Here is a 26,084-nt window from a genome sequence, read left to right on the forward strand (position 1 = left end):
TCTGAACACAGACCACGAGGAATCATTGCTCTTCGAGAAGCTGAGGCCAGAGACTATAGGAATTCTATAGGAATTCTATCCTGTACCAGCTCCGGATGAGGAGGGAAAGTACCACTTTCTCCCCCGCAAGCCTGACATGAACAAATGAATGCAGAGATCTCAAGTTCAGATCCCACATGTCAATCTCTAAACAGAAAAATGATGAAATGAGTGTGCACAATCTCTTCTCTCCATTTTTAAGCCAACAAGCTTATCAAAAAGGTGCCCATGCTTCAGTCATTAGTACTATTACGGTGTGCTCACCTTTTTACGGTTTAGATGGCAAGAGGGTGAAAAAAACCTGGGGGAAATCTTATTTGTTGAGTAACAAATGTTGCATGTAAAAATTTAAAAAACTAAAAATACCTAGGTTTCAGATATTATTAAAAACACTTATAAACAAAGTTTTTATAAATTTAAAACAGCAAACAATATAGAAAACAGGAAAAAAATCTTTTTTACCTTTCCAAATTTATTCCATGAAGTACGTGATGATACTACGGAGCTAAATATTGGGGACTTGCTTAAATACATACATTAGAAGTGTCCTGGATAAAGAAAGACTGCAATGTATAAACAGAACAACTTGTTCACTAATAATGGCAAACAAAGGCAATTTTGCAGAATGGTGGGTCTTCTGGATAAAGTGTCATTGTCCTGTGTAGACTAAGGTGTGTAATCCTTTTTCTCTAGTTTACTGATAGTTCCACTTCTATGTAGCCAGTGAAAGTTTTAGCTGTTTAGAAGTGACTTTCCTAGGTATTAGAGGAACAGGTGAAGTAATCTGTAAAAATTAAGACTAGTTTCATGTAAACAAATCAAAATGACAGCTCCCATGAACCCCAGTGAACAAGAGTTATCAATACTGTGTCATTTTTACAGCTAACAGAATTTTATGCTGAATAGATATAAACCATGTCACAAAACTAAACAGGAGTACTCTGATGAAGCAAGAATCTATTCCAAGAGCACTAGTGTATCCAAACAAACAAGTTATTCAAAATAAGCAGATTTGGACCAACACCACTATTCGGGTCTGTGGAATAGTCTGCATTCTATACAATGATATCTTTTTCCAAACTTACCTAACTAGACAACAAAATTGAATAAACAGCTATTGTTGGTGTGGGGTTTTTTTGGTGGGTGTTTTTTTTGTCTTCTTTTTTTTTTTTTTTTGTGTGTGTTTTTTTTTTGTTTGTTTGTTTTTTTGTTTTGTTTTTTTTGGTATATTGGTTACAAATTTCCTGTGAAAGCAGAACCAAAACTTTAGTGTCTTTCAGTAGCTACACACATACACATGGACAAAACCAAAACACCACAGTTGTGAAGGTGTGTTTTTACAATATCTCAGCTAACTCTACCACTGCTATTAATCACAGCCATTTTTTACAGTAATTTAAAATTGATCCATATCAACAAGACAACAAAGTAAATGCTCCCAATGGTGGCTTACTTTGCACTGACTTGTACTGCAGCCTTAGCACCCACTGGACTAACAGTTTTGTGTTGTACAATTTCATTTATGCTTCCTCCATTCAGCAGGTTAAAAGAATGTGCTTTTCTGTTACAGACTGGAGGCACTAAAGGTGCTGAAACAACTGATGAGTCTTGTATGTTCCCTGGGCACCCACCTTAGCTTCTGTCCATTTCCCTCCTGTGTGTGCTTTAACACTTTCATAGCCTACACAGTTTAAGTGCTGACTGCACAGAGACTGCAGCAGTGAGGAGCTGCAATCAGAGAATAGGATGGCTGTAGGCTCAAACTTACCCTCAGCAAATAGCCTGCTTAGGAGGACCAATCTTCCATGAAAACACAGGTAAAACTGAAATCCAATTGCAAGCTGAATGCCCATAAACCACTGCATGCTGTTTAATGTGAACAAAGTGTGTAACCAAAAATTCTGACCACAAAGGAATGTTCTAAGAGAAAACAGAATAATTACACTATAAAACTGGAGATTCATTATGCAAATCCAAAGGACTACCCCAAGTATAGCTGGGGGAAAAAACCCCAAAAAATCCCATGAAAAAACTAGTTGTTCAACATACATGAGGTTTCTGGCTATTGCCACAGAGTATCTGTTGAACTGCCAGCCTATGAACTGCATGCCTAAAATCACATTCATCTTGTTCATGCTCTCAGCTCCAACAGAAGTTGTTTTACCATTTTAGTGACAACTGGCTGGTGCTTTCAAAACCAATGCACCTGGCACTCGATGTTTCAGAAGTTCAGTTCCTAATTAACAGGAAGCCTTAACCTCCAAGCTAATGCCTGTACATATCACTGTTTTGCCAAAGTGCTCAGCTGGAGCACGTGATCAGGAGATAAACCACTCTATCAATGAGCAATAAGCAGTGCTGGAATTATGCAAATACCACTGAAGTTCTCATATATTGTATGGAAACAAAGTTAGGGGAAATATTTTCAGCTTGATTTCAATACCACTTTGAAATCATAACAATTCTAAATCACACACACACCTATTTTTGTTTTACTGCTATGCACTCGTAATATTCTTAAAGGAAGCCAGGACACTGACGTCTACAAAGTGACCCAGTCATTAATGAAAATACACAAAATCAGCATTTACATGACATGGTACTCTGCAAAATGACATTATGTCTCCAAGAGTAAAAGACAGCCTTTCCTAGAGAAACCTAGGAGATTTCTCTAACCTTGTGCTCAGACACTTTTTCCTTCAGTAGAGTCACAGAATTACTCTTTTTTTTACCAGATTACCCAGATCTCTCTTTTGAAAAGAACTCAACCTTTCTACTACAACAGTCTCTTGGATGATAGAGGTAGATGGCTAAAGCAACAGGAGCTTTGAACTTTGCAGCTGGAATAGTGATTACTATCAGAAGACTTGTTACAAAACATTCAGTGCTTAGAAAGAACTTTGTTATCAATCAATGTTGCTTTTAGGTCCCCATGGCAAACTTAAAATTTGCCTATGGAGTTCTTCACTCACAAGCCTTGTATTACCCTGCCTGTTTAAGAAGCAGGAGCCTGCTAACAGTGAAGTCACTGGAGGGAAATGGAGTCTGGTGTACCCATGCAACCTCCTCTTAGTGCACAGGAGAAGAAATGAACTCTGTGGTTAGAACTAATACACACAGTTGGGCCAAGACAGAGCAACAGAATAACTTCTCCAATTTTTTGGGCTAAGGAACTGTGATACTACTGGCAAAGCATTTGTAAAACTTAAGACTGCTTTCAGTGTAGTAGTTTGTTTTCCTTTAGCTTTTGTAGCTGCCTGACTTGGTAACAGCATTAAAAACCCAGCCCCTTCTAATGTATTTACCTGCTCCCAGTAAGTGTGAGCTTTCTAACTTTTTACATCTCCTAAATCTTTTTTTGTGTGTTCCCTTAAAGGATGCATTACACCAAAAAAATTATTGATGTGCCAGAGATATTTCAGGAGATTTGAAACAGGTAACTGACAATCTTGCCAAGTAAGGTCTGAAAATATAAAGCAAGGATCTCCCTTTATAAGATATTTTGCTGCCTTTTAAGTCAAAAGCTGCATTCCTATGCCCTTCCAAAAGCACACTGAAACTTTAGGGTTAACAGGGAGTATAGACTTAGGTTTACTTCTGCAGTGTCTCAGTAGTTTTCTATTGCACTTCTTACTTGTTTTACCATCAACTATCAAAAATCATTAACCAACTTGTTAAGACTGCTTCTGGTATACCAAGACTTGAAAAGGGGGTGGGGAAGCACAACAGCTTCTCCACTACAATTCCCTGAAATTAAAAACTAACAAACAAACTTGAAAAAGAAATGTCCTATTGACTTCCAGCTTTCTCAATGTCAATAGTCTGGTTTTAACTTTCAGAAAAAGAGGGTTTTATGTGCACTTGTAACTTCATTGCAGGTTTTAAAACATGCATCAGTTCAGTCATGAAAGTTTTCTTGATGAATTTCAGTGGAAGCATCTGCATGAAGAATCTGCAAACTGCTACTATGTTCAACTAACTACAACACTTTAGAATATTACTACTTATACTACTTAAGGAAAATGTCACATATTTTACTTCTAGTAAGTCCATTGGGAGATCAGAGAGAAATTTAAATCTGTAGAAAAATGTCTGTTTGGCACCTGTAATTTGGCACATCCATTCTTTGAAGCTCAAATGCTGTAATTCTGAATGCTACGGATTGTCTTAACACAGCAGTTGCTATAAAGCATAAGAAGGTAAACAATTTACCGATATACCTCATTACTTTTCTTCTCCTCCAGTGTAAAAATTCCCCTGAAGTTTGCAAATCCCTTAGTGAAAGGGTTCCCTTTAGCTTACCCTCTTAAGATCTGACTCGGACTGAGATGAGCAAAGCCATCTCCTTCCCGAAGTAGTCCACACATTTTCTGCACAGTCACCAAATTCCACAAAACAACGTGATCTTCATACAGTTGCACATTACTTTGTTTACAGCAACACTAACTGCTTCAAACTGTGGCCAACACAGTTATTTTTAACATGAAGTTTTTATAATTTGGTTCATAGGTGAAGTTCTCATTTATTTGTCCAGCACCTCACACAAACATGAGTGCCCACACTGGGGTCTGTTTACCGACACCACAAGCTGAAAGGAAATCTTGGGCTTAAAGCGCCCAAAAAGCATCTTTTTATACGAACTCTGACCACCTGTTATTGTAGTTCCAATCTCTGTTTCCCTTGTAAGTGTGCCACTTTATTGGAAAGTGGCAACAGAAAGGACTATTTAAAGTGTAAACCTTCTCTGTAACCTATGTGACCTACCATTTATACTTTGGATGCAGCTAATTAATTAGCTCATACCGCAACCCTTCTTCTGAGCAAAATCAGCCTGCTTTAGCTTCTCCTCTTATTGCACATATTATATCTGTTGTAAAAAAATAATCAAAGATATTTCCTGTTGCTTTGATGTTGTAACCACTTGCACTAGTTTTACGTTGTTTTAAAATCTCCCAATAAACGTGACAAGAGGAGCAAAACTGCAAGTTCCCCAATTGGTGTAAGAAGGCAGATTCAGAACAGGAAAGACTCCAAGGTACAGGTTCCCATCTACATCTCTTAGTTTGGAGTAGCCTAAATATTATCTTTGAGGCATGCCTACAAGTTTAATGGGGGGCACCCAAGATCTACATTCCCAGTCTTCCTAGGGAACAGATTCAAATTTGTGAACACCTCGAACCCAAGCAATGGAAGGCAAATGCCTGTCATGATCCTTGTCTGATTCAGGCTGGCTCTGGGCACGCTCTGGCTTGGGGTTCAAGGAAGGTGGGTCAGGTTGCTGCACAGACATAGTCCTGCGGAGGTGGTTCCTCTTGCGCAGAAACTCGGGTTGGGAGTGGAGGCCAAAGCTACCTTTTCTCAAGATCATCCGAGAGTTGTTCTTTTTGGGTCGTGAATGGAGATTAAACTCCAGCGAGGCCAAGTGGGCTGCATAACCTTCACTGAGGAACTGAAATAGGAAGGAAAGAAAGAGTGACAAATTACTGCTACCTTAATCTCTGAACTCTATGAGGAATTAAGTTTTGATCTTTGGCATCCCAGTTAGACACCTACAGAGTACTAATACTCTTCTCAATTTTTTTTTCAGTGACCTGTTCAATTTTGTCATTCAGCAATATGCAATGCATGCACTTGTAGATACAGCCTGCAGCCGCTCAGTTCTCTCTACCATCCACCTTGCCAGAAAATGCCTCATTTGTAACCAAAATTGTCCTTTGAAACGCTGCTCTGGGTGTGTGTGTTTGCACATGCGTTCATGCATTTCCTTCCTGATTGAATAGCAAGAGTTACTTACTTGACACTGTGCCTGGTATTTCTTTGTGGGTCGTCCAACTATGTAGATCTGGGATGGTGACAGAGCCAAGACACTGTACACAGAAATATCCTTCATGGAACCATATGCAGCACAGATTTTGATGTGGCACTGAAACAAACATTACTTCCAAAGTGAACGCTCTCTTGAACACCCTGCAGCTACAAGGCTGGCACTTGAATTGCAGTGAAGCAGCACATGAGTTCATTGTTAACAATCTCATTCTGTAAACTACAGATATCTAAATCTGTCTGCTTGCATGCCAGCAAGAACTACAGCTATGCACACGGGAAAATCCAAGCAGTTCATTTATTTATTTATTATGATAGAAGGTCCCTTTGGATGTTTTATCAGCCTTCCTTGCTCTTTAAAAAGTGAGAAAAGAAATGAGGAATGGCAAAAAGACATTGTGATGACTAGCGAGATTCACTGTTCAGAAAGAAGGGAGATCTCTTACTTTACTGAATGACATTCACTGGAAAGAGGTTCTAAGACTATAAATAGGTTTCTAGTACCTCTTGCATAAGATTCCGGAGAAAAATGGTCTTTTGTCGCAGTGGGTCATGAACCAGTCCATCTGAGAAGAAGATCATCCCTTGTGGGAAGTTGTGTTGAGACAACCATGAAACCACACGCTGTTTTTGCATATCTGGACGTCCAGTGATATAGATAATCAGATATCCCAGGTCCTGCCAATGCCTGTCATAAATAGCAGGTAAATTATGTAGGTGCAGGAAGAGAAACAATACTCACAGGTCAGATCAGCTTCTTAGCCCAGTTAGAAGTCAGCTGTTATCCTTCAGCAAGTGAAGAGCAGCATGCCTAAATTTCTGCTCCTATCAAGCAATTAAGTAATACTGTCCACACCTTGAGGGAGACAGAGGAAAGCAAGAGAGACTCTTATACAAAATATTATCTAAAATATGAGAGCTATTTAAAAATGTATTTAGAGTAGACCTTGTTAAACATCAAGCCCTGCTATCTTTGAAACTCTTAATGAGATTTCCTGCCATTTCAGCTCTAAGGAAGGGAAACCTTTGAAAATTGACATCCCTACATTCCCATGCAGGTTCCAAAATCAGAACTGCATTTCCCCATCCAGTGAGACATAGCTGACTTGCAATAAAGGATTAAAAGGCTTTTAGTTTGCCTCCAAAAAACATTCTTGAATTCACAGCACCGGATACTTCTGAAGTACAAGTATGTGCTTATGTGAAGTTAATGAAACACAAAATACTCATGGAATCATTATTAATTCACCACACACACTTTAAGACCATATTCCAAAGAAGCAACTTTTAACCTTTAGGCAACTTAAACTACAAATTTCTAAGTAATCCACAGCATTCTAGGATTCCTCTGAAAATCAGGCAGACCTGCTGTCCAAGCAAATATAGAAATGTATCTGCAAAGAGAATTGCTGTTTATTTAGTAAAAAACCCCTTTTCCTTCCTACTGTGTTCAGTAGCCATAGAGTTAGCGTTCAAACCTCACTTACCTGACAACATCAACAGCCCCTGCTCTGACTTTGGGGTCACTTCCCATAATTGAAACACTTGCTGCAAAGGAACCATCAATGCTGAACACAACACATTCCATTCCTCGGGGAAGCACCGTCAGGTAGCTTGCAGCACTGCTCTGGTCCCCTCTGGAGAGTGAAAGTAATAAATTTATTTAAAGAGCAAAGTGTCAGAATGTATTTTCTGCAAGTTCTAGTTAATACTTGAAATTAGTTCTGACCTACAGCTTTTTAATAAAAATCACGGTCAAATAGGGCTTCTGATTCCAGTCCTACATGGGGCAATTAAAATTTACACTTTCAGAAAGCAGTTTTCCAAAGAGAAATTTGGAAGGTAACTTCAATAAGAAATCACGCATGTACAAATAGCTAAAAGAATTAGGGGAAAAAAATCAAAACCAGCCTGAAGTACTTTAACTACTACTCAAACTTTCTCCATAAGCTAAACAGTTGCTATTATAAGCATGAGCTATTCTTCTATCCTTGCAAATTACAATGGGAACGCCAGTCCAGGCAAGTTAAAAAAAAAGCCCACCCCAAAACAACAGAGTAATAAAAGGCTCTTCTCATGGAAAGGAATGTGAAATGCAATCTTTTCCTCACAATGTCTTTTTCCCAAGAGGTCTGGATGTCAAAAAATGGATAAATCACAAGGCAATCCAAAGCTCTTCCCATCCCACCGCCTCATGTTCCCTGAAAAATGTAATCTGAAATCACACTTTCTTTCCTTTAGAAATATTGTATGATCTAGGAAGTTATATCTGGTGATGCAGACTCTTAAAATATGTCCTGATAGCTTAACGAGCAAAACCAGGACTGTTTCTTTTGTTCCTCTTTGAAACTTACTCCAGCAGTCTAAAGCTTCACTTCTGAATACAACCTAATTTGTGTTTCAGTAACTCTCTTTTCTTGAATTTCTACTACAACGAGGTAAAACATTTTCTCCTGCTCAATTAGCACTACATAGGATTGTAAACTAATTTTGGACTTTGTTATCTGGTGGGTAACAGCACATTCTGTTTCAGTTAAATTTGCCCCACTGATTTAATCTCCAAAGAGAGATTAAAGGATTCAAAGGAAGTTTTTACTCAGTTTTGAAGTTCCTTCCTGATCACAGCTTTAGTTTCAGCTTGGCACTATTACCTGACCACCATTTTGATGGGATACACACCAACTCTCAGTCTCTTCTGTTCGGGTATGTTGTATGATATCCGGCCACTGCTGTTGGATATCTCTGTGTCAAAGTACACCCACCTACCCGAAGATGGCTCAGTCATTATGAAGATATCCACCTGCAAAAAACAACAGTGATCTAGTGGGATAGTCAGCAGAACACCCCTTATTTACGGGGCCTGTCAAGCCTAGATCATATTAGTATCTCCAATCGTGGCTGATACTAAAAGCTCACAAGGAAGTTTTGCAGGAATTTCAAAACCATAAAAACTTCAGTTTTTACTCAATTAGCGAATCCTTCCTAACATACAACACAAGGGTTTATTGCCTTCGTAATTTAAAGCACTCAGCTTAGCACTACAGGTGCCAAACACAGACATAGACCTCAGAAATTTGGCAGAAGGCCTAAACTAGGAAGAAGATAATTTCAGCTTGCATGCATATATTACATTTTTCAATACTAACTGTACAAAATGGAAAATGTCATCTGGTTATTAGCAAAATGAAATCTTTCTCAAATCATAACCTTGCCTACAAAGGCAAACCCAGAACACTTCAAATTATCAAAAGATTTCCTCAATATGGGTTTCTTCAACCAAAATACATAAAGGGTATTAAATACTTTGCTGGACCTGAAACAGGCCAAGTGAAACCTCCATGCTACAGGTTTACCCTCAGCGCAGCAGCATTGCTCCCTTAATGTGCACAGAAAATCTTACAATCTCAGTGAATATAAACCGATGTGTTCACTTGATGCTTGGCTTTATCAGCTGTAAGCAGGCAGCTTTAGGAATGACAGTTCCAACTGTGTCACATTACTACTGATTTCTAAAACTAATCTTTACTCATCCACGTGTAAGAGAAACCACAGCCATGTAGCCCCCGGAATGCCTATTCCTTTATCCAGTTGTTTTACTTGGATAGGATGATACGCAATTTTCCTTTAGTGGTTTGTCAAACCAAATTTCCTCCTTGCTCAGAGAGTTAATTGTCTCCAGTAGGTGGTCCAGCTGGATGGTAGGTTCAGAAATCACTGGACACCACACTCACCACTAACTAAAGGAGATATTCAGCATCAGGTAAGAGGGGTGAAGGCTGAGAAAAAGGTCAGCTTTCAGGAAAGCCTACTTAGAGCATATTTTTGCTGAAGTAGTGGGGGCTAGTAATGTATTTCCCCTCACTGTAAGGCTTTCTCTGATGCTACACGTTTGCTACACTGAACAATTGTTTCTAGAAAAATAAGAAAATTGAGTACTCGGACTTCACCTTTTCACCTGTTAAAGCCACCATGTCCAGAGGTCCATACATAAAGCGCCCAACTAGTACCTGAGGACCATCTTCTGCTGCAATGACATCATTAGCTCGGTGATTAGCAGTCACATTCTGAAATAAGAACAGAAGGTTGGAAGTGTAACGTGTGCTTTTGTAATAAGGCTACTCTCTCTATTATGTTATGAACAGTGACACAGAGACACAGTCCTGGACAATGTGTCTGAGGTACATCACTGCACCTGAGAACACCAAGCAGAGCTGTGCTCCCACTTCAGCTGGAGCCTTATTTCCACTGATGGTGGGTTCCTGAATAGACTTTCTAGTGAGAGTGCTCAAGACAACAAAATAAGAGAGAACATTTAAAGGAATGCAAATTATCTTTCACTTCAAGTGGTGCCATATATTCATCTGTTGTTTAAAGAAAGAAATATTCTTTCTTCCAACATGTAGCGATAAACAAAAATAAATTGTTCCTATTCCCTAACTGTTAATTTGCTTGACTCTGGATTAAGTTAAGAGGTTATTGCTCTTTAGTAATATTCAGTTATGTAAACTCACTCTCCAGGAGATCAAACTCCATTTAAATTTCTGCCAAGCCCATGTTCCATGGCTGCCGCATATATTTAGATTCAAACTTACTCTCAATTTGACATGTGTCCTTTTGCGTAGCCATTTTTCTCGTGGATTAGATGGACTTAGTGTTTCTGGATCCAGGTTATCATTTTCCTTGAAATTTATATTTTCGTACCTCATCACCTGAAATCATATTAACATTTTAATAAATAGTGTGTGGCCTGGGGAGACGTGGTACTTGGCAAAGAAAGAGAAACTTATACTGTGCTACAATTGAATGACACTACAGAGCCAAAAACACTATGGAAGTAGCGAGACGTACAGGCCATATACCCCCATTAACTGTACAGACAAATAAACTGCTTTCACTCTGTTGGCCAACACGTAATCTCAAATACTTCTTGAACAGCTTTTTCCATTCACAACAGCTTACACACTCTTCCAGAGAAAATGGTGAAAACATAAGGTTGGTATGAAGTGACAGTCACATTGTCTGCTTATGCTCTGCAAAGTCAGTAAAGCAGCTTAAGACCACAGAAGCCTTTTTTAATGTTCAGCTTGTGAACATGCAGAACTCTATTATGTTATACAAACTACATATTCTTACAACCTAAATATCACACACTTACCAAGAAACGTGCACGTCCAACTCAGATCTCAGGACACAACCCACAGAATTCAAGATCAGGGTGTGGGTTACGCTACATTTCAATTGAAACCACAAACCCTGTCTTACTGAAATCTGTGGGTTCCACCCTGCAATCACAGATACCCATCTTGAACGAGAAATAGCTTTGTCTGTCTCTTTCACAAACTGGCAGAAAATTTCTCAAGTTGAACAGCTGGTTTTCTGTGCTGAAGTTTTCCACTCTGAGCATCCTTGCTAGAAGAGTGACCAGCACTGGGAGCAGGAGCTGGAGGGCGTTCACACTCAAGAGACCAGCTAAGAGCAGCTATGAGAGCGGCATGCCACTGACATCTGCCAAACACACAGACTGATTCTTGGGTTAATCCAAATTGTGACTGGCTATTGTGTGAGGGTTACTGTGGGTTCTTGGAAGAACACTTATTCTGCAGGTTTTACTTGAACACCACTTCATTTTTTTCTGTTAGCCCAGGTGAGATTTCTCAACCTTGTCCCTTTCTCTATAGGTCATTTTCAGTAAGTGACTGTGAGTGGGTGCCTAATTACGGACACAGTAGGAAAAACAGACCCATAGGACGACTCAGAAATAGATTCTGAGGAGAAAGTGCTCGCAATGCCTCAAAATACTCCTGTAAAGGAGAGACTCAATTTTTTTACAGAAGCAGTACTTTCAAACTGCTGGTTTACTATCAAGTGTATGCTAATGTGATATTTAGTAGGGAGATACGTAGTTATGTAAGCTTGGAGATAGCCTATTCCTTCAAAAACAGGAGGAAATTAACATATAATACAGGGCTGTAAATGATGTGGTGCATGGGAGGGGTGAGTAAGGTATGCATAATAATGCAATATTCCCAGTCACAGTCAGCAGTGCTAATGGTGGGCTCACTGTCCCCTTCACCTCTCCAATAAATCCACATCTGTCATTCCCACATACAGTTGAATGTGATGCAAACACAGTTAGCCATCTAACTGAACTAAAGATTAAAAGACCAACTCTTGGAAAATGCAACAAAAAATCACAAGACTATCTGCTGTGGACAGAAAACGTAAAAAGATCAATGACCTGTCTTAGAATGAAAGCCACAACGTCTGTTGACTCCCAGTAGCTGGCATGGAAGAGATGCGGAAGGGCCACCGTTGGAAAGGCTGTCAGCACATCTGGACAATACAAGGCATAATCTATTCGTTTTGTTCCCCACCACTTTGCAGTAACTACAAAAAATGAAACAAAATAGCGTAACATTTATATATCTTATTAAATTGCTTGCTATCTTTATGTTTCAGCTAGATAATTGAACTAAGTTTTCTGGTTTTTTATCTTGACATTTAGAGTCTGTTGAAGGTATCTATTATAAACAAAACTAGTGTTTTTACTAACTGCATCATCACTTAACTGTCTGCAATCTAAACAGTTCTTCTGGGTCCAAGTTCTGGGAACCAGAAATCACCTCAGCATGATTCCCACTGCTTCCTGGAAAATGTACAGTGAAAGACTAGTACTTTTATGATCATAATTGCAAATACTTCCCAAATAGTAAATTGAATATCTATCTATCTATCTATCTAACTAGCTACAGTCCACATCAGGACAATATAATGATCTGTAGCACTTTTAATTATATATACTAAATCTTATCTATCTATATTGCTTCATGCATGGAACATAATTGGAAACCCCTGTTACCTAGAAACTGTTATGACTATTTATGAGTGGCACCTTACTATAAAACTATGACTTCACTTTATCTACTTAATTACAAACAGAAAGGGGAGATAAATTGTGCTATATAAAATTTTCTCCACAAACTTCCAGATACTTTTCCTTTTCATAATAAACTTTTCACAGAAAACGCTGTGGACAGAAGGGTTGTCGCTACATCTAACAGCACATGGCACCAGGCTTCACTCACTGTTAGTGAGACACGCCGATGGCAAGCTTTCTGTTGACCCTGAGTTTTCACTGTTTGCGCTGGCCAAGCTCAACTTTCTTGTTTTCCCTTGTGATTGATCAGATGTATTTGGAGATCCAGAACTCTCCTGAGAGAAGGGTATGTTCAAAGAGCTGTTCTCAAGGAACAGAGCACTGTGGTTGTGGAGAACATCACCTGCAGGTTACAGAAATGAAAATAACAACAACAAAGCAATTAACATCATCACTTTGAAATAAGTGTTCATGTGTATATTTTATTTGTTTATTTATTAATTCCTTTTTAAATGAGCGTTTTCCTGAATAGTATCACATTTAATGCCCATGAATGGAACTCCATTCTTCAACATGACAACAGCATGACTGTATGGAGAAAGCACACTCTCCTGCCATCAAAGTGCACTGGCACTCAACCCCAACCATTTTAAAGCCATTTTCTAAGAAGAACTACAGAGCCCTGGGAGTCTGTGATACTTCTCTTGTCCTCTTCCTGTCATAAGCAAAAGGACTTTCGAAAGAGATTCTTTAACAAGGTTATCTGCTGGTTTGCATGTTACCATTTCATTTGACACCACGAAAACTCTCATTTTAAGACCTACTTTCACAAGCCCAGGTATCAGAGAAAGGAAAAAAATACCGTCACTAGAATTAATCCTTTGTGAATGAAGAACCCGAAATTCCAGAAGAATCTCAAAGTGCTTGCATTTAAATGGGAGGATTTCACATTCACTGAAATACAACACATCTTGAGTATAAAAAACAGCAGTGATTGAACTCTGAGTAGAGCTTTAAATACAAAACCATACCATGGAACATTTGCTGATCATTAGCACTCAGGAATTTTTATTTTATAATACATCCAACAGACATGGTTCCCAGATTTTCATGCTTGTAAGGGAATCTTCTAACCCAGTGCTTTAGATGAACCCAAAGAGACCACCAGTAGTTTCCAAACCACTTCTAAAGCCTCTGTTTCAAGAATCACTGAAAAGGGTTACCTTAACACAGCAAAGCTGGTAAAACCTACCAAAAAAAGGTTTTCCATTTGAAAAAGAGCCTAAGCAAACTATTCTTCCTATGACAGTTATTTAAAAAAAGGTTCAGCTTTTTGAGGCAGCCTTAGCAATTTATCAGTGACAGAATTTGTGTCTAACTAATCTAACTAGCAGGATTTCTGAGGTCACAGTCAGGCTTTACAGCAAGTCTGAAAGCAAAGCAGGGTATGAATTTCCATTGAAAGGAAACTCAGAAATGGGGGGTGAGGAGAGAGCATATATTGCCTAGTCTGGACTGTCCCTCAACTTAGCTACTCCTCAAATAAATTCATGAGGAACAGCCATATCTTCACATATTTCAGTGAAGCCAACAACTAGAAACAAACCTTCTGCAACCCAAGATCAGCTGCTGCTTTTCAAACTGATTTGCAGCCAAGGTACACCATATTTGAGCAGATAAAAGAAAGGAGTTGCTGTACCCTACTGCACAGAACAGGTTCCCAAATACAATTCTTCTAGCTCCAACAAATAGAAAACATTGGTATTTTACCGTATTAGCCTCCAACCTTAAACTCTGAATCCTGAGGAACCTTTTCAAATATCCCATTGAGCTTGAATTCATGTCTGAATCTGTAGCAAAATGAATAAACCTAATGTGCAAGCATGTACAGAAACAAAGTCCTTTTTTTGCAGAACGTGACAAGTCAAAGATACTTCACACCTGTACGATTTTATCTTATTTTCTATAAAGCCAAAAAAGCACAACTCCTTCTACTAGCACCTTGTTCGTCCATATATTCCTCTTTCCTCCCCAGAAATCAGTCTATTTCCATTTTCTTCCAGGATTCAAACCATTTTTATCCAACATAATTATTTGCTTAGTAGCCCACCTAGGAGAAGAGCAATCAAGATTGCTCAGTGCTCTGATCTGTCCTAGTACATAACTGAAGTGACCAACACAAACACTATCTGAAGATCTAGGCAAAGGTCAACTAATTGTAAAAAAAAATTGTTTAAAAGGATAGTTAAAGACGTGGAATTTTTCAAGTGACACTTCAACTAGAACAGTGGTGTTGCCTTCCAACTGCTCTGTAACAAAACTAGTATCAATCTCATAGATACAATAATTTTTAATTAGCAATCTTCTTTGGTTCCATACTTGCTAAGTATGTGTGCCACTCAGTCCCAGATGATTTGGTTTTAGCACATTAGCACACTGGTATCTCAAATCCTCTTGAGCTGTGGAAGGAGAGAATGCTTAAGAAAACAACAGATAATGCGAGGTATGAAAACAAGCACTGTACCTAATTGGTGAGATCTTCCATCCCCTAGTGGGTATCTCTGGTACCGTGGGACACTGAATGGAGGAAGAAGATGGAATCTTTTCTCCAGCAATGGTTCAAGTCTGCAGGCAGAGGGGTCAGCAGAGTGAAAGAAACTGTACACTTGGCTGCAGGCTGGTCGGACCTGGCATACTTGGATAAGAATAAGACAGAGCTCAGTACTGCCCCTTTATGATTTTCAAGGAGTCTATACAGAAATACGGTTAATATGGTCTTCTGCAAACTCCAGATTAGCATACACCTGGCCAGAAGAAATTTAACTACATTGTTTCCTATTTCATATGCAAAGAACACTTCACTGCACATGAGTTTACAGAGAAATCACAATCTGAGATGCAGGCACATAGCAGATGTGAAGAACAGTCAAAGAAACAGACAGAAGCAAGGAAGAAAAAAGAAGTTTAAAAATCTTTTAAGTATGGTATTACATTACAGCTGTGATGTTCAGCACTTAAAATATTTACCAGCAAAATGGTTTGCTGGGACTATCACATCCAGAGGACTTAAACCTAGATGACAGCAGAAACAGGCAGGCGACAGAAGGCAATGCAGTTTCTCCAGTCACCTTATGGATGCTCATGTATAGAAATGAGGTTCGTCATACTGTAAGAGCAAAGCAATGTTTATGATTTTTGCTAAAGGTGTGCAGCTCCTGAAGGTTTGGGGCTACAATGGAGAATGCAAATCTTAAAATCATTTACTCAGTTAATAAGACATTCTTTTGACTAAACGCACAGAACTGAAACATAACTTAGATGGGTGATCACATGAGACTGCTAAGGTCTGTAAGACAGTCAGTGTAGTCACTTTTCAACACACCACACTTCAATCATACTGAATCAAATCAATTCATTATAGGCTCATTAAACTTAGTACACTTTGTACAGTACTGCATTACATGTTACAATGGTCAGTTTATTAACTACAAGAGTAAAGCAATGACTAAACTATAACATTTATTTGAGATAATTATGTCTTCTTCCTATGAACTCCATGCAAGCATGACATGTTTTCAAACCTGCTGTGCTATACAGTAAACCCTAGAGGCTACGTGGCTGTGGTTTCTCTTATACACGGGCAATTAAAGGTTACTTTTAGAAATTAGTAGTGATGTGACACAGTTGGAACTGTCATTCCTAAAGCTTCCTGCAAAAGCCAGGCTTACAGCTGATAAAGCCAAGCATCAAGTGAACACATCGGTTTATATTCACTGAGATTGTAAGATTTTCTGTGCACATTAAGGGAGCAATGCTGCTGCGCTGAGGGTAAACCTGTAGCATGGAGGTTTCACTTGGCCTGTTTCAGGTCCAGCAAAGTATTTAATACCCTTTATGTATTTTGGTTGAAGAAACCCATATTGAGGAAATCTTTTGATAATTTGAAGTGTTCTGGGTTTGCCTTTGTAGGCAAGGTTATGATTTGAGAAAGATTTCATTTTGCTAATAACCAGATGACATTTTCCATTTTGTACAGTTAGTATTGAAAAATGTAATATATGCATGCAAGCTGAAATTATCTTCTTCCTAGTTTAGGCCTTCTGCCAAATTTCTGAGGTCTATGTCTATGTTTGACACCTGCAGTGCTGAGTACTTCTACTAGTGTGGCATTCAGTAGTATTAGTTCCCAATGAGAGCAAGTGCAAAACACCTCAAACCACTGCAACCACCCCAAGGCAGAACAGAGTTGCTTTGCGGATGGAACTAAATGCTCATGACTTACTGGGAATTGAGATTTGTAGAGGACAGCAAGCCTCTTCCAAGGATAATCAGCACATAGAGAGTGGAAGAACGATCTGTACACAGATCAAATGATCTGTGCTTTAGACAATAAGAACTGAGTCTACACAGTGAGAGGACCACAGAAGACAGTGCTAGAGGGTAACCAGAAGAACTGTTAAGGAAACGTTAAGGGACCAACAGAATATTAGGCAGATGAGAATTAAAAGGCATTCGGCAAGGAAATAAAAAAAAATGGAATGAAGATCTGGTTTTATACAAAGTCTTTTTAGTGTAAAAATAAATAAATATTCAGAAAGTAAAACACAACAAAATGCATCTGGTCTGCAAATGTAACAGGCAAACCTCTAGATACAATTTCCTTCCCTTATGTTTTAAAAACTGATTCTAATCAGAAAAATAAATAAAAACATCTGAATTTTTTCTGTCATATTTTCAGGTAGCTTTCTACCTTTCATTTCAGTAAAGGCGGCACCTGATTTCTCAACTAACTTCCAGCTGTCTGCATAGTAGGTTTCAATTTGTCTGTTTTCCTCTCAACTGTGCCATAATTATCACTTTAAAATGGGATTCTTCTATCATATGTACCTCTAAAGACTAATTATGCTTCAAGTAGACTCTGCTCAGCTCAGAATGTGTTTGAAATGCCGGTCAGTTGAGCTGCTCTTAAAGCATGCTCCCTGCAGGATACCAGAGGACAAATGGAAGTGAGAGCTAATTTGAAGAAAATAGTTTTAAATACTAGTAATTAACATGAAATTTTCCTGTCAAAGTGTCTGGAGGGTACCAGAGCTGAGACTGGGGAAAGAAGGACTACTGGCTAGAAAAAAAAATTGGAGTCCTGAATTGTTGCCTCTTCTCACTGTTGCAATGGATTTTTCTCCCTTACCTGATAAATGAACGTACCATTTCCTATGAAGGTGCTGTGCTATCCTAAGCTCATACCATGCAAAGAGACAAATCATGTAGTGAATACTGAAAAGTGAAGTAAGCTTTTACTTTTACAGAAAAATTTTAAAAATCCAGATGTATTAGAAATAAAACAAAAAATCCTCTATGCATCTGATCACCAGGTTCTGTTACCAGAGAGGAATAATGGCTCACAAGCAACACACCAACACACTTGGGGGCCAAATTCACAATGAAGCCAGACGTGTACAGGTAATGCTTGACCAAGCACAGACGTTATTTTTGGTATCGTTTTCAAGGACTGATCCCTGGTAAAGCATGAGCTTCATGTTGTATGACATGGAATATATGATTAACAGCAGAGCAAAAGACACACTTCTGCAAACGGGTGAGCAGTGACATCCCTGGAACAACCCTCATTATCTCAGTGCCTACCCACATCAATATTCCCATCTTTTAAAGGAAGAAATTTACCTCACTCCCTAGTATTTAACTAGGCTCCTTTATTTACCTCCTTTTTGTGTGAGTCTCTGTTTATGAAGGTCATTACCCATCTTGAATTCCAACCCCAGGAAGAGCTTACCATCCAGGCCAGGCAGAACAGTGCTCCTCATGGCCAGCACCAAACCAAGTGGTGACCCAAAGAGGAAGAAATCAGACACCTCAAATTCAAATCGGCCCAGGTTTACTTCTGAGAGACTGGAATCCACAAGAGGAAGGTCTGCGTCATCTTTCAACACACTTGAGTGGATGCTGAGCAAAGAAAATGTACTGAATCAACAATAATGAAGAGGGTATTCCCAAAATAGGCTACTTAGAAAGTTCTAGCGCCTGTATTTAGATCCAAGCAATACACTTTGAAACTGCAGACTGATATTGCACCATAGCAGCCACTTACCATGATTTTCAGTGTGGTTGTTCAGTAAATTTACTACTTGCAACATTCAAGAGTTTTCTACAGTTCTTATACAGAATACTTACTGGTAAATTATGCAAGGACTATGAAGATTTAAGTTTACCTCCCCTCTCTTTTAGCAGTACAGATGTATGTAAGTTTATTCTGACTCTTCTGCTACATATTTTAACCTACTCCTACTGTGTAAGGACAATGGTATTAGAAGGTTACAGTCAAAGTATGTTACTTGGGTGCATAAAACGCATTGTTCCAATCTGTTCCCTGACCTATGACCTAGAATTTCACTACTTTTCAACTATTTGTTACAGGTTAAAATCAGTGATGCTTACAGAGAGCTTTTAAAATTATTTAAACACTTCTATTTACTTTGTATGCCACACATGCATGAGGTAACTACAGACCACTTATCCCTCACTGACAGAGAAAGGACTCTGCCATCATTTAGTTCTGCTGGAGATGAAATACCTACATTCAGAAGCAGAAAAGTAGTCTGAACACCTGCTGTCCAGCCATGTGACAGAGCAGAACATGCCTCCAGAGCATGGAGAGCCTGACTGAGAGATGCTGACCATGCTGACTTCAATCAGAACTGTAAGTGAAGCACTCGGGATTTATGTGCACCCTACACACTGTATCTATGGCCAAGCATGGATCAAAATCCAGAAATTCTGAAGACTGATCTCAAATCAGGCCAAACCTTCTTTCAGTCTGAGAACCTAGTGACATTCTCAACTTATAACCCAATGTTATCAACTGTAACCCTGGGGACCAAACTTAGGCCTTCATTTAATGCAGAAGTGAAGAAAGCCAAGAACTAAATCCATCAGCACGGCAGTTTGTAGTTACCTCTCTGTGCCATAAGCACTCGGACAAAGAGCACAAACTGAGACACTGAAACACAATTGCAATGTGTAAGGCAACAACATTCCTTTAAAAGAATGATCTCTGTAATGATCATCTGAAAAAAATGAAAGAGCGATCTCTGTAACCTCATCAATGATATGCCTCTGCTAAACTGCAGTAAATGAGATCATGGGGAAAAAGGTCTCAGTGATCTTGAGCAAGTTCCACAGACAGGAAAGCCAAGGCTTGGAGCCTCTCTTTATGTACAGGGTGGGTCAGAGGATGACGTGGTTTCATTTCATTTGTTTTTTTCACCCTCTTTACCTTACCAAGGAATTTTTTCTGCTGTCTTTAGCCTATGTTTGTCCAACTGTTCCTCAACAACTTAGCAACAGCCTGAAGTTTGAGTTCAAAATGGGAATGGAAGGTAACACTTCTATCTCCTTAAGTATAACTCATGTACAGTTTTCAGTTTAAAATCACAGACACACAGGAAATGAAAGACTTGGAAAAAACTGTTACCTTTGTCCTTCCGTTATCCTATTATTCTTCAAGTCTAAAGTGCTTTATACAAGTCAACATTGTGCTTTAAATGTAACACAGTACTTCTCCTATACAAGAACCTAAAAGTGACTGACCAAAAAAACCTTCATGTTTTCAGCCACAGACAAATGAAAAACCACCATTGTGCCTCAGAGGGAAAACACTTTACAATACAGCGATACCCAGAAAATGCAATGGTTTGAAAATAAAAGCAGAGTAATCAACAAAAACAAAGGAAAGGGTATTCAGTCAAAGCAAGAATATAAAACTACATTAAACTGCTACTAAAAACCCTGATAGACTTGAAATAAAGCACAGTAGGAAGTCTGCACTATACTCTAGCAGGACTGAAACTCAACACACAGTAAGACTTCTCCTTCTGCATCACTCACAATGAAATAAAGGAAACAAGATGATGGATAGAGGAAGCAAAAGCCCAAATAAGAGATAAAAAACCCAAACAGCTTAGAACAGGCAGAAACAATGAGACAAAGGAAATGCTTATGTTCCCATCAAATCTGCATTTCAGAGGTTTCTTAAGATCATGGAAAGCTAATTAAGTTAACTCTCCTTCCCTAACCTCCTCCTCATTTAAGCCAAATGTTTATGCAGGGCTTTTTTGTTGTTGTTTTAAAGTTGATCTGAATAGCTCATAGACCAAGGGGAGCACCCAAAGCAATTATCTCACTCTTTATAGAATAATAAAAATCCTGAAAATGAAGTCAGAGGGATCTTTAGATAAAAAGAGGTAACAAATTTACACTTATAAAGTATTCATCCATCTTGATTTGAGTGAGCTGCACTGAAGAAGCAGAACTTTGTGCATTCATTTTTGCATATTCAATACTTTTACATCTGAATAAAGATTAAATAAAAAACACTCCACATGTGAATATGTTCATACTACACCCACTAAATCCATGGGGTTTTCTGAGGGGGAGACAAGGACTTCAAGCAAACATCCAGAAACACACCACAAACAGCAACAGTGACTCTGTGCTCTAGTGCTGACAGGCTCCATTCAATGGCAAGGCTGTTTCTTTTACTCAGTCATTGAACACCAGTTACCTAGACAGGAGAGCATGATGCTGGGCTATAGCATCACAGTCATAGGTGGAGGAGTCACTTTGTTTCTGAGGCAACGGCTGCCTTGGCTCCTCATCCTCCATGATTCCCGAGATGTCAATATTGCTTTTGCTCAGGTGTTTGCTGTCACCCAGACTGGAGTCCTCTGTTAAGAGGGTATTATCCTTCAGAAAATGAACAGAGCAAAAGGAGGATTTAGACAAGACACCAAAATATGACAGAGCTTATATGAAATGGCTGCATTTATACATTTAACCTCACTTTATTCAAGAAAGGGTGGAAAGGGTTAGATTTCCTCTTTGCAATAGAAGGGAAGAGATGAAGACTAAATTTCACTGTTAAGATGCATAGCCTAAAAGCTGGAAGGAGAATCAGGAATTTGAGGGGGAGTCACAAGGGGCAGAAAGGAGGATTAACACAAAAACTTTATCCTTCATGACTTTATCATTCTTAATATCATAAGGTAATCAGAAGGGGTCTTAACTAAGTGCACAAAATGCCCACTACAATGTTAATGCTCTTGTTCATCATGTTCCATGGATGTGGGACCTGATTTTTAAGAATGCTAGCTTCTGCAGGATGCAAAAGGAGACCAGTGGCATCATATCTTCAAGGTTATTAATTTCTTTATTGTTCATTTCCTCCAGCACTTCTGCAGCTTGCACCAGCATCCTCCCTGATATATCCCTATTACTTCCAGACTTTTATTCTGGTGTCCATTTCAACAGCCCATGCAAATGATGCTTTTCAAAACAAATGCCACTGGACTGACCCTCCCCCATCCATGCACAAGATCTCCCTGCACAAGGCATAGCAAGATCTGGTTCTTTACAACAGCTGCGCATACAGCCTGGGGAACAAGAGGCTGGAGAGCAGCCCTGTGGGAAGGGACCTGGGGGTCCTGGTCAATGGCAAGTGGAATATAAGTCAGCAGTGCCCTGGTAGCCAAGAGGGCCAACTATGTTTGGGGTGGCATCAGGTCCAGCATCACCGGCCGGGCCAGGGAGGGGATTGTCCTGCTCTGCTCTGATCTGGGGCAGCCTCACCTGCAGTATTGGGGTAGTTTTGGTCACCACAATATAAGAAAGATATTGAGCCATTAGAGAGTGTTCAAAGGAGGGTAATGAAGATGGTGAAGGGTCTTGAGAGGAATCCAAGGAGTAGCTGAGGTCACTTGGTCTGGAGAAGAGGGGACTGGGGGAAGACCTCATTGCAGTCTGTAACTTCCTCGCGAGAGAAAGTAGAGGGGCAGGCACAGATAAATTCAATGAGGGAAGAATAAGTAGTTTTAGAAGGACAAGGAACTAGATCTCGGTGAGATGAACCTAGAGAACATCACTGGAAAACTGGCTAGGCATTGTACAAGAAAGCAGGATTCAAAGTTGTCCTTTTCCTTCTTGCATACATCTCTCTCCCAACACTCATTTAGATTCTCTCTACCAGTGCTCCCTGCTCCTGCCTTCTTAGACACAGCATTATGCACTATACCACTGAAGTGTGACTGGAACACTTCACAATCCATAGCCTCAAATACCCCAAATCAAAATACATTATCATACTCAGCACTTTTAAGCAACTTGCAAAAAGTATAAACTCCAACTAGACAAAATAGAGGAGAAAGTGCACAAAGCTTGCAGATGAGGGCTGGGACATAGATCAAGTGGCTTGGCCAAAGACATGCAGACAGACAATGGAAAACGTGCTCATTGAATCTGTTTCTCTGAAGCTGCAGAATTAACAAGTTCATAGGACATATAAGCTATGAGGTGAACCTTTCCACACAGTTCCACCTATAGTCTTCAACAGCCAAGAGGATCTTCTGCCTTCTGTAACAAGTGAATAATTAGTCTTATTCCCAAAAGCCATGTTACTAATGGTGAGTAATTCTCCTTCCTGGAAAAATTTAGACAATGTCTCTTTGCTCAAGAGTATTTACACCACATATAGCTCTCAATTGAACCAAGCAAGTCAGTGTCATTGAGCCCATTTTTGAGGAGAGGTAACTAAAGAGATGAAACAGTTTTTACACAGGGTCACAAAGCCAAAGAACAGAGCATGGGCACCTCACACAGTGTCAGCTCTAATTCACCACACCCACCCTCCATATGTACTTGAGCCTGAAGTACGTAAGATCGATTGAACTTTAATTTTCTTTCTTAAGTGTTGAACGCAATAATTAAGTTTACATACTAGCATTACATTAAAAACCTGTGCTTTTACTATCATAAAATCTTTCCTGGATCATAGGTAGAATTACTCTTCCCTTCTCTGCAAATGCAGCACTTGTATAGACACTCAGTTGTTCATTCACAGATCCTCAGATGACTTGCATTCCTTACGAAGAAAGAGGCATTCTTTCACCAGTCACCAAAACTTATTTGCAACACATCTTAATGCTAGACTACCAGGCACTAGCATAAGGAAATCCACACCATATGTGGAAAAAAAAAAAAAAAAAGAAAGAAAATATTTTGACAAAAAATAGGAGCCCAACAGAGATTACTGAGACAGGAAATGTTTGCATCTACAGTTAGGGATACCATAAGGGGCACTTGGTAATCCTATTTTAAAGGTTTACAGATTAAGCCTTCACTACTGATTTCTGATACCACAAAACTGAAGCTGACAACAACAAATTTTTGATACACGAACAAAAGCCCATTCTATCATTGGTAATTTACCAAATCCTTAATTTTTCAGTCTTATATGGAATTGATTTCCTCTAGGGTATGAATCTATAGGGTTTCAGTTGTGTGGATTTTTTCTCTTCACCTGGATGCTGCTGATGCTTCCTCTCCTGCTACTGTTCCGACTCTCATCAGCTGTATTAGAATTATAGCAGATGGCATCAAAGCCCAAAATTCCTCCAATGCAGTCACCTATGAGACACACCTGAGAAAACAGAGAGATTTTTTGGGGACATGTAGCAAGTGTTTTAAAAGAAACAAAAAGCATCACAGCACTGCAGAGGAGTTCCTGTCCTGCTTCGCATCCTCGTTACTGGTTTTTACACCCTTGGTTCCTCTTGCAGCTAAAAACGTGTAGCCACTTTCTTCCACTTCCTTTTATCTCCAGAAATATGCCCTATGCCAAGAATATCTGTCCCAGTGACTATTTTGACCAGTGGGAGTTCTCCCAGATGAATTAGAACTCTTCCAGCTACTTGCAGCCAGATTCCAGCTCAAAAAGTTCGTAGCACCAGACGACTGGTGACACAAAGATTTCCATTCACTTAACATTTCCTTGAGAGTCATAGAGGGAACAGGACTTCAACAGATTGTTACTCTCCTGTCAGGACAAGAGAACAGAACTTCAAAATGAGGTATTAAGCAGAGAGATTCACTTTTGATTCCCATTTAATATAAACATAGAGGCTACCTTCAAAGTATGACCTGGCAATTAAAAAAGCATAGAGTACTAAAATAGGGAATTCAACAGTTGGAATAATTTTATGGCACGTTTGGAACGTTTCCCACAAGCCAGTTCCACTGAACACATCTCTAACCCATAGGAGATGATTCTTGCTCCCTGTCCCCCTGTCTGTGTCTGAGCATGAGCAATAGCTTGATACCAGGCTCCAGCAAAGCCTCTCTCTCCAATTCTCAAACTGAAGCCATCATCTAGTCTATTATTCCCAAATCCTTTTAGTTTCCTTAACTCATTTCTAACCTTAATTCATCTTGGCTACAACACAAAACTATAAGTTTCGGATACAGGATGTTGTGCACTCTTTCTTCCAAGTGAAGATGTTAGGAAAAGCAAGTTCTTCAAGATGCAGGTAGGGAAAAACCTCAAACTTATCTCAGTGCATCTCAATGTGGCACTCTTCCTGAATTGAGTATATTTCTTGTACTCAATTAAAATTATAAAAAACATTTTAAAAAATAAAATATCAAAATACATTAAAGTAACATCTATCCCAAGACATTTCTGATTCTAAAGTTGTATTACAATTGAACAGCATGGCAATTTACTCTCTGATTTTCAAATTCCTATGTTGCACAATGAAGTCCACAAAGAACTAAAAATTGTATGATACAAGTAACCTTAATAAAACTAACAACACATTTTGTAGGGAATTGGTAATAACTTCTTCAATTTACCAAGGCATATGACATTATTATTGACATTAAGGTAATGGAGTTAACTTTTTCCAGATACTGAACAAAATCAAAAAGGAAATCTCTGATCTAATGAGCTTGCAACATAATTGGACAGAAGAGACCAAAATATGAAATGAAAGACACACACAGGGTGGGTGTCAGGATGTATGATATATATTTGATAAGTACAGGACTTATTTGGAGGCAGAGCTGAAATTTCTATCTAAGGAGAAAAGCAAAGCATTGTAACTGTAGACAGCACAGAGAAGTCACTTCTGTTTTAACAGTGCTAGTAATTGTTGATAGTGAAAATTCTGTGGAGTATATAGAGATCTGGGAGCCCCTGGTGGTCTAGTGGTTAAGGGCGTTTCGCTGTCACCGCTGAGCCCCAGGTTCGATTCCTGGTCAGGGACACTGCCCGGGCAGATGGAGCTCGTTAGCCCTTAAAGGCAACCCATCTACGTCCTGAGGACCTCGCTGCCACCGTCCAAGCTCGCTTGGCCCTGGCAGATGAACCTTAGGATTAAAGGGTGGGCTCAGTTCCGCGCACACTGTGTCTCACCTAAAAAATCCAATGCGCAGGCTGGAAGGTGTAAAGACCTTCCCCGGATCGTCACTCGCGAAGACTGGCCATTATTATTATTAT

At 39.3% G+C, this 26,084-nt stretch overlaps 1 protein-coding gene across 3 annotated transcripts in view; it reads right to left on the reverse strand.

Annotated features, from left to right (window-relative positions):
* Window positions 1-491: 491 nt before the first annotated feature.
* The window catches only part of PITPNM3 (PITPNM family member 3), a 67,905-nt gene continuing 42,312 nt past the window's right edge, over window positions 492-26,084 (reverse strand). For 2 of the 3 annotated variants that reach the window (XM_050321629.1, XM_050321630.1), the window contains exons 8-20: window positions 24,108-24,227; window positions 21,318-21,499; window positions 18,531-18,700; window positions 15,264-15,434; window positions 12,948-13,142; window positions 12,101-12,249; window positions 10,455-10,571; window positions 9,810-9,926; window positions 8,514-8,662; window positions 7,350-7,499; window positions 6,367-6,550; window positions 5,834-5,962; window positions 492-5,488 (exon numbers count right to left, since the gene is read on the reverse strand). In XM_050321629.1, coding sequence (XP_050177586.1) covers window positions 5,183-5,488; window positions 5,834-5,962; window positions 6,367-6,550; window positions 7,350-7,499; window positions 8,514-8,662; window positions 9,810-9,926; window positions 10,455-10,571; window positions 12,101-12,249; window positions 12,948-13,142; window positions 15,264-15,434; window positions 18,531-18,700; window positions 21,318-21,499; window positions 24,108-24,227 — 2,139 coding nt within the window. In that variant the 3' untranslated portion in view covers window positions 492-5,182. The remainder of the gene's footprint in view (window positions 5,489-5,833; window positions 5,963-6,366; window positions 6,551-7,349; window positions 7,500-8,513; window positions 8,663-9,809; window positions 9,927-10,454; window positions 10,572-12,100; window positions 12,250-12,947; window positions 13,143-15,263; window positions 15,435-18,530; window positions 18,701-21,317; window positions 21,500-24,107; window positions 24,228-26,084) is intronic. The other variant, XM_050321631.1, reaches the window with a different exon arrangement.

This window comes from Myiozetetes cayanensis, unplaced genomic scaffold (genome assembly GCF_022539395.1).
Source record: "Myiozetetes cayanensis isolate MyiCay16 unplaced genomic scaffold, myiCay2020 scf27, whole genome shotgun sequence".
Classification (NCBI taxonomy): Eukaryota; Metazoa; Chordata; class Aves; order Passeriformes; family Tyrannidae; genus Myiozetetes; species Myiozetetes cayanensis.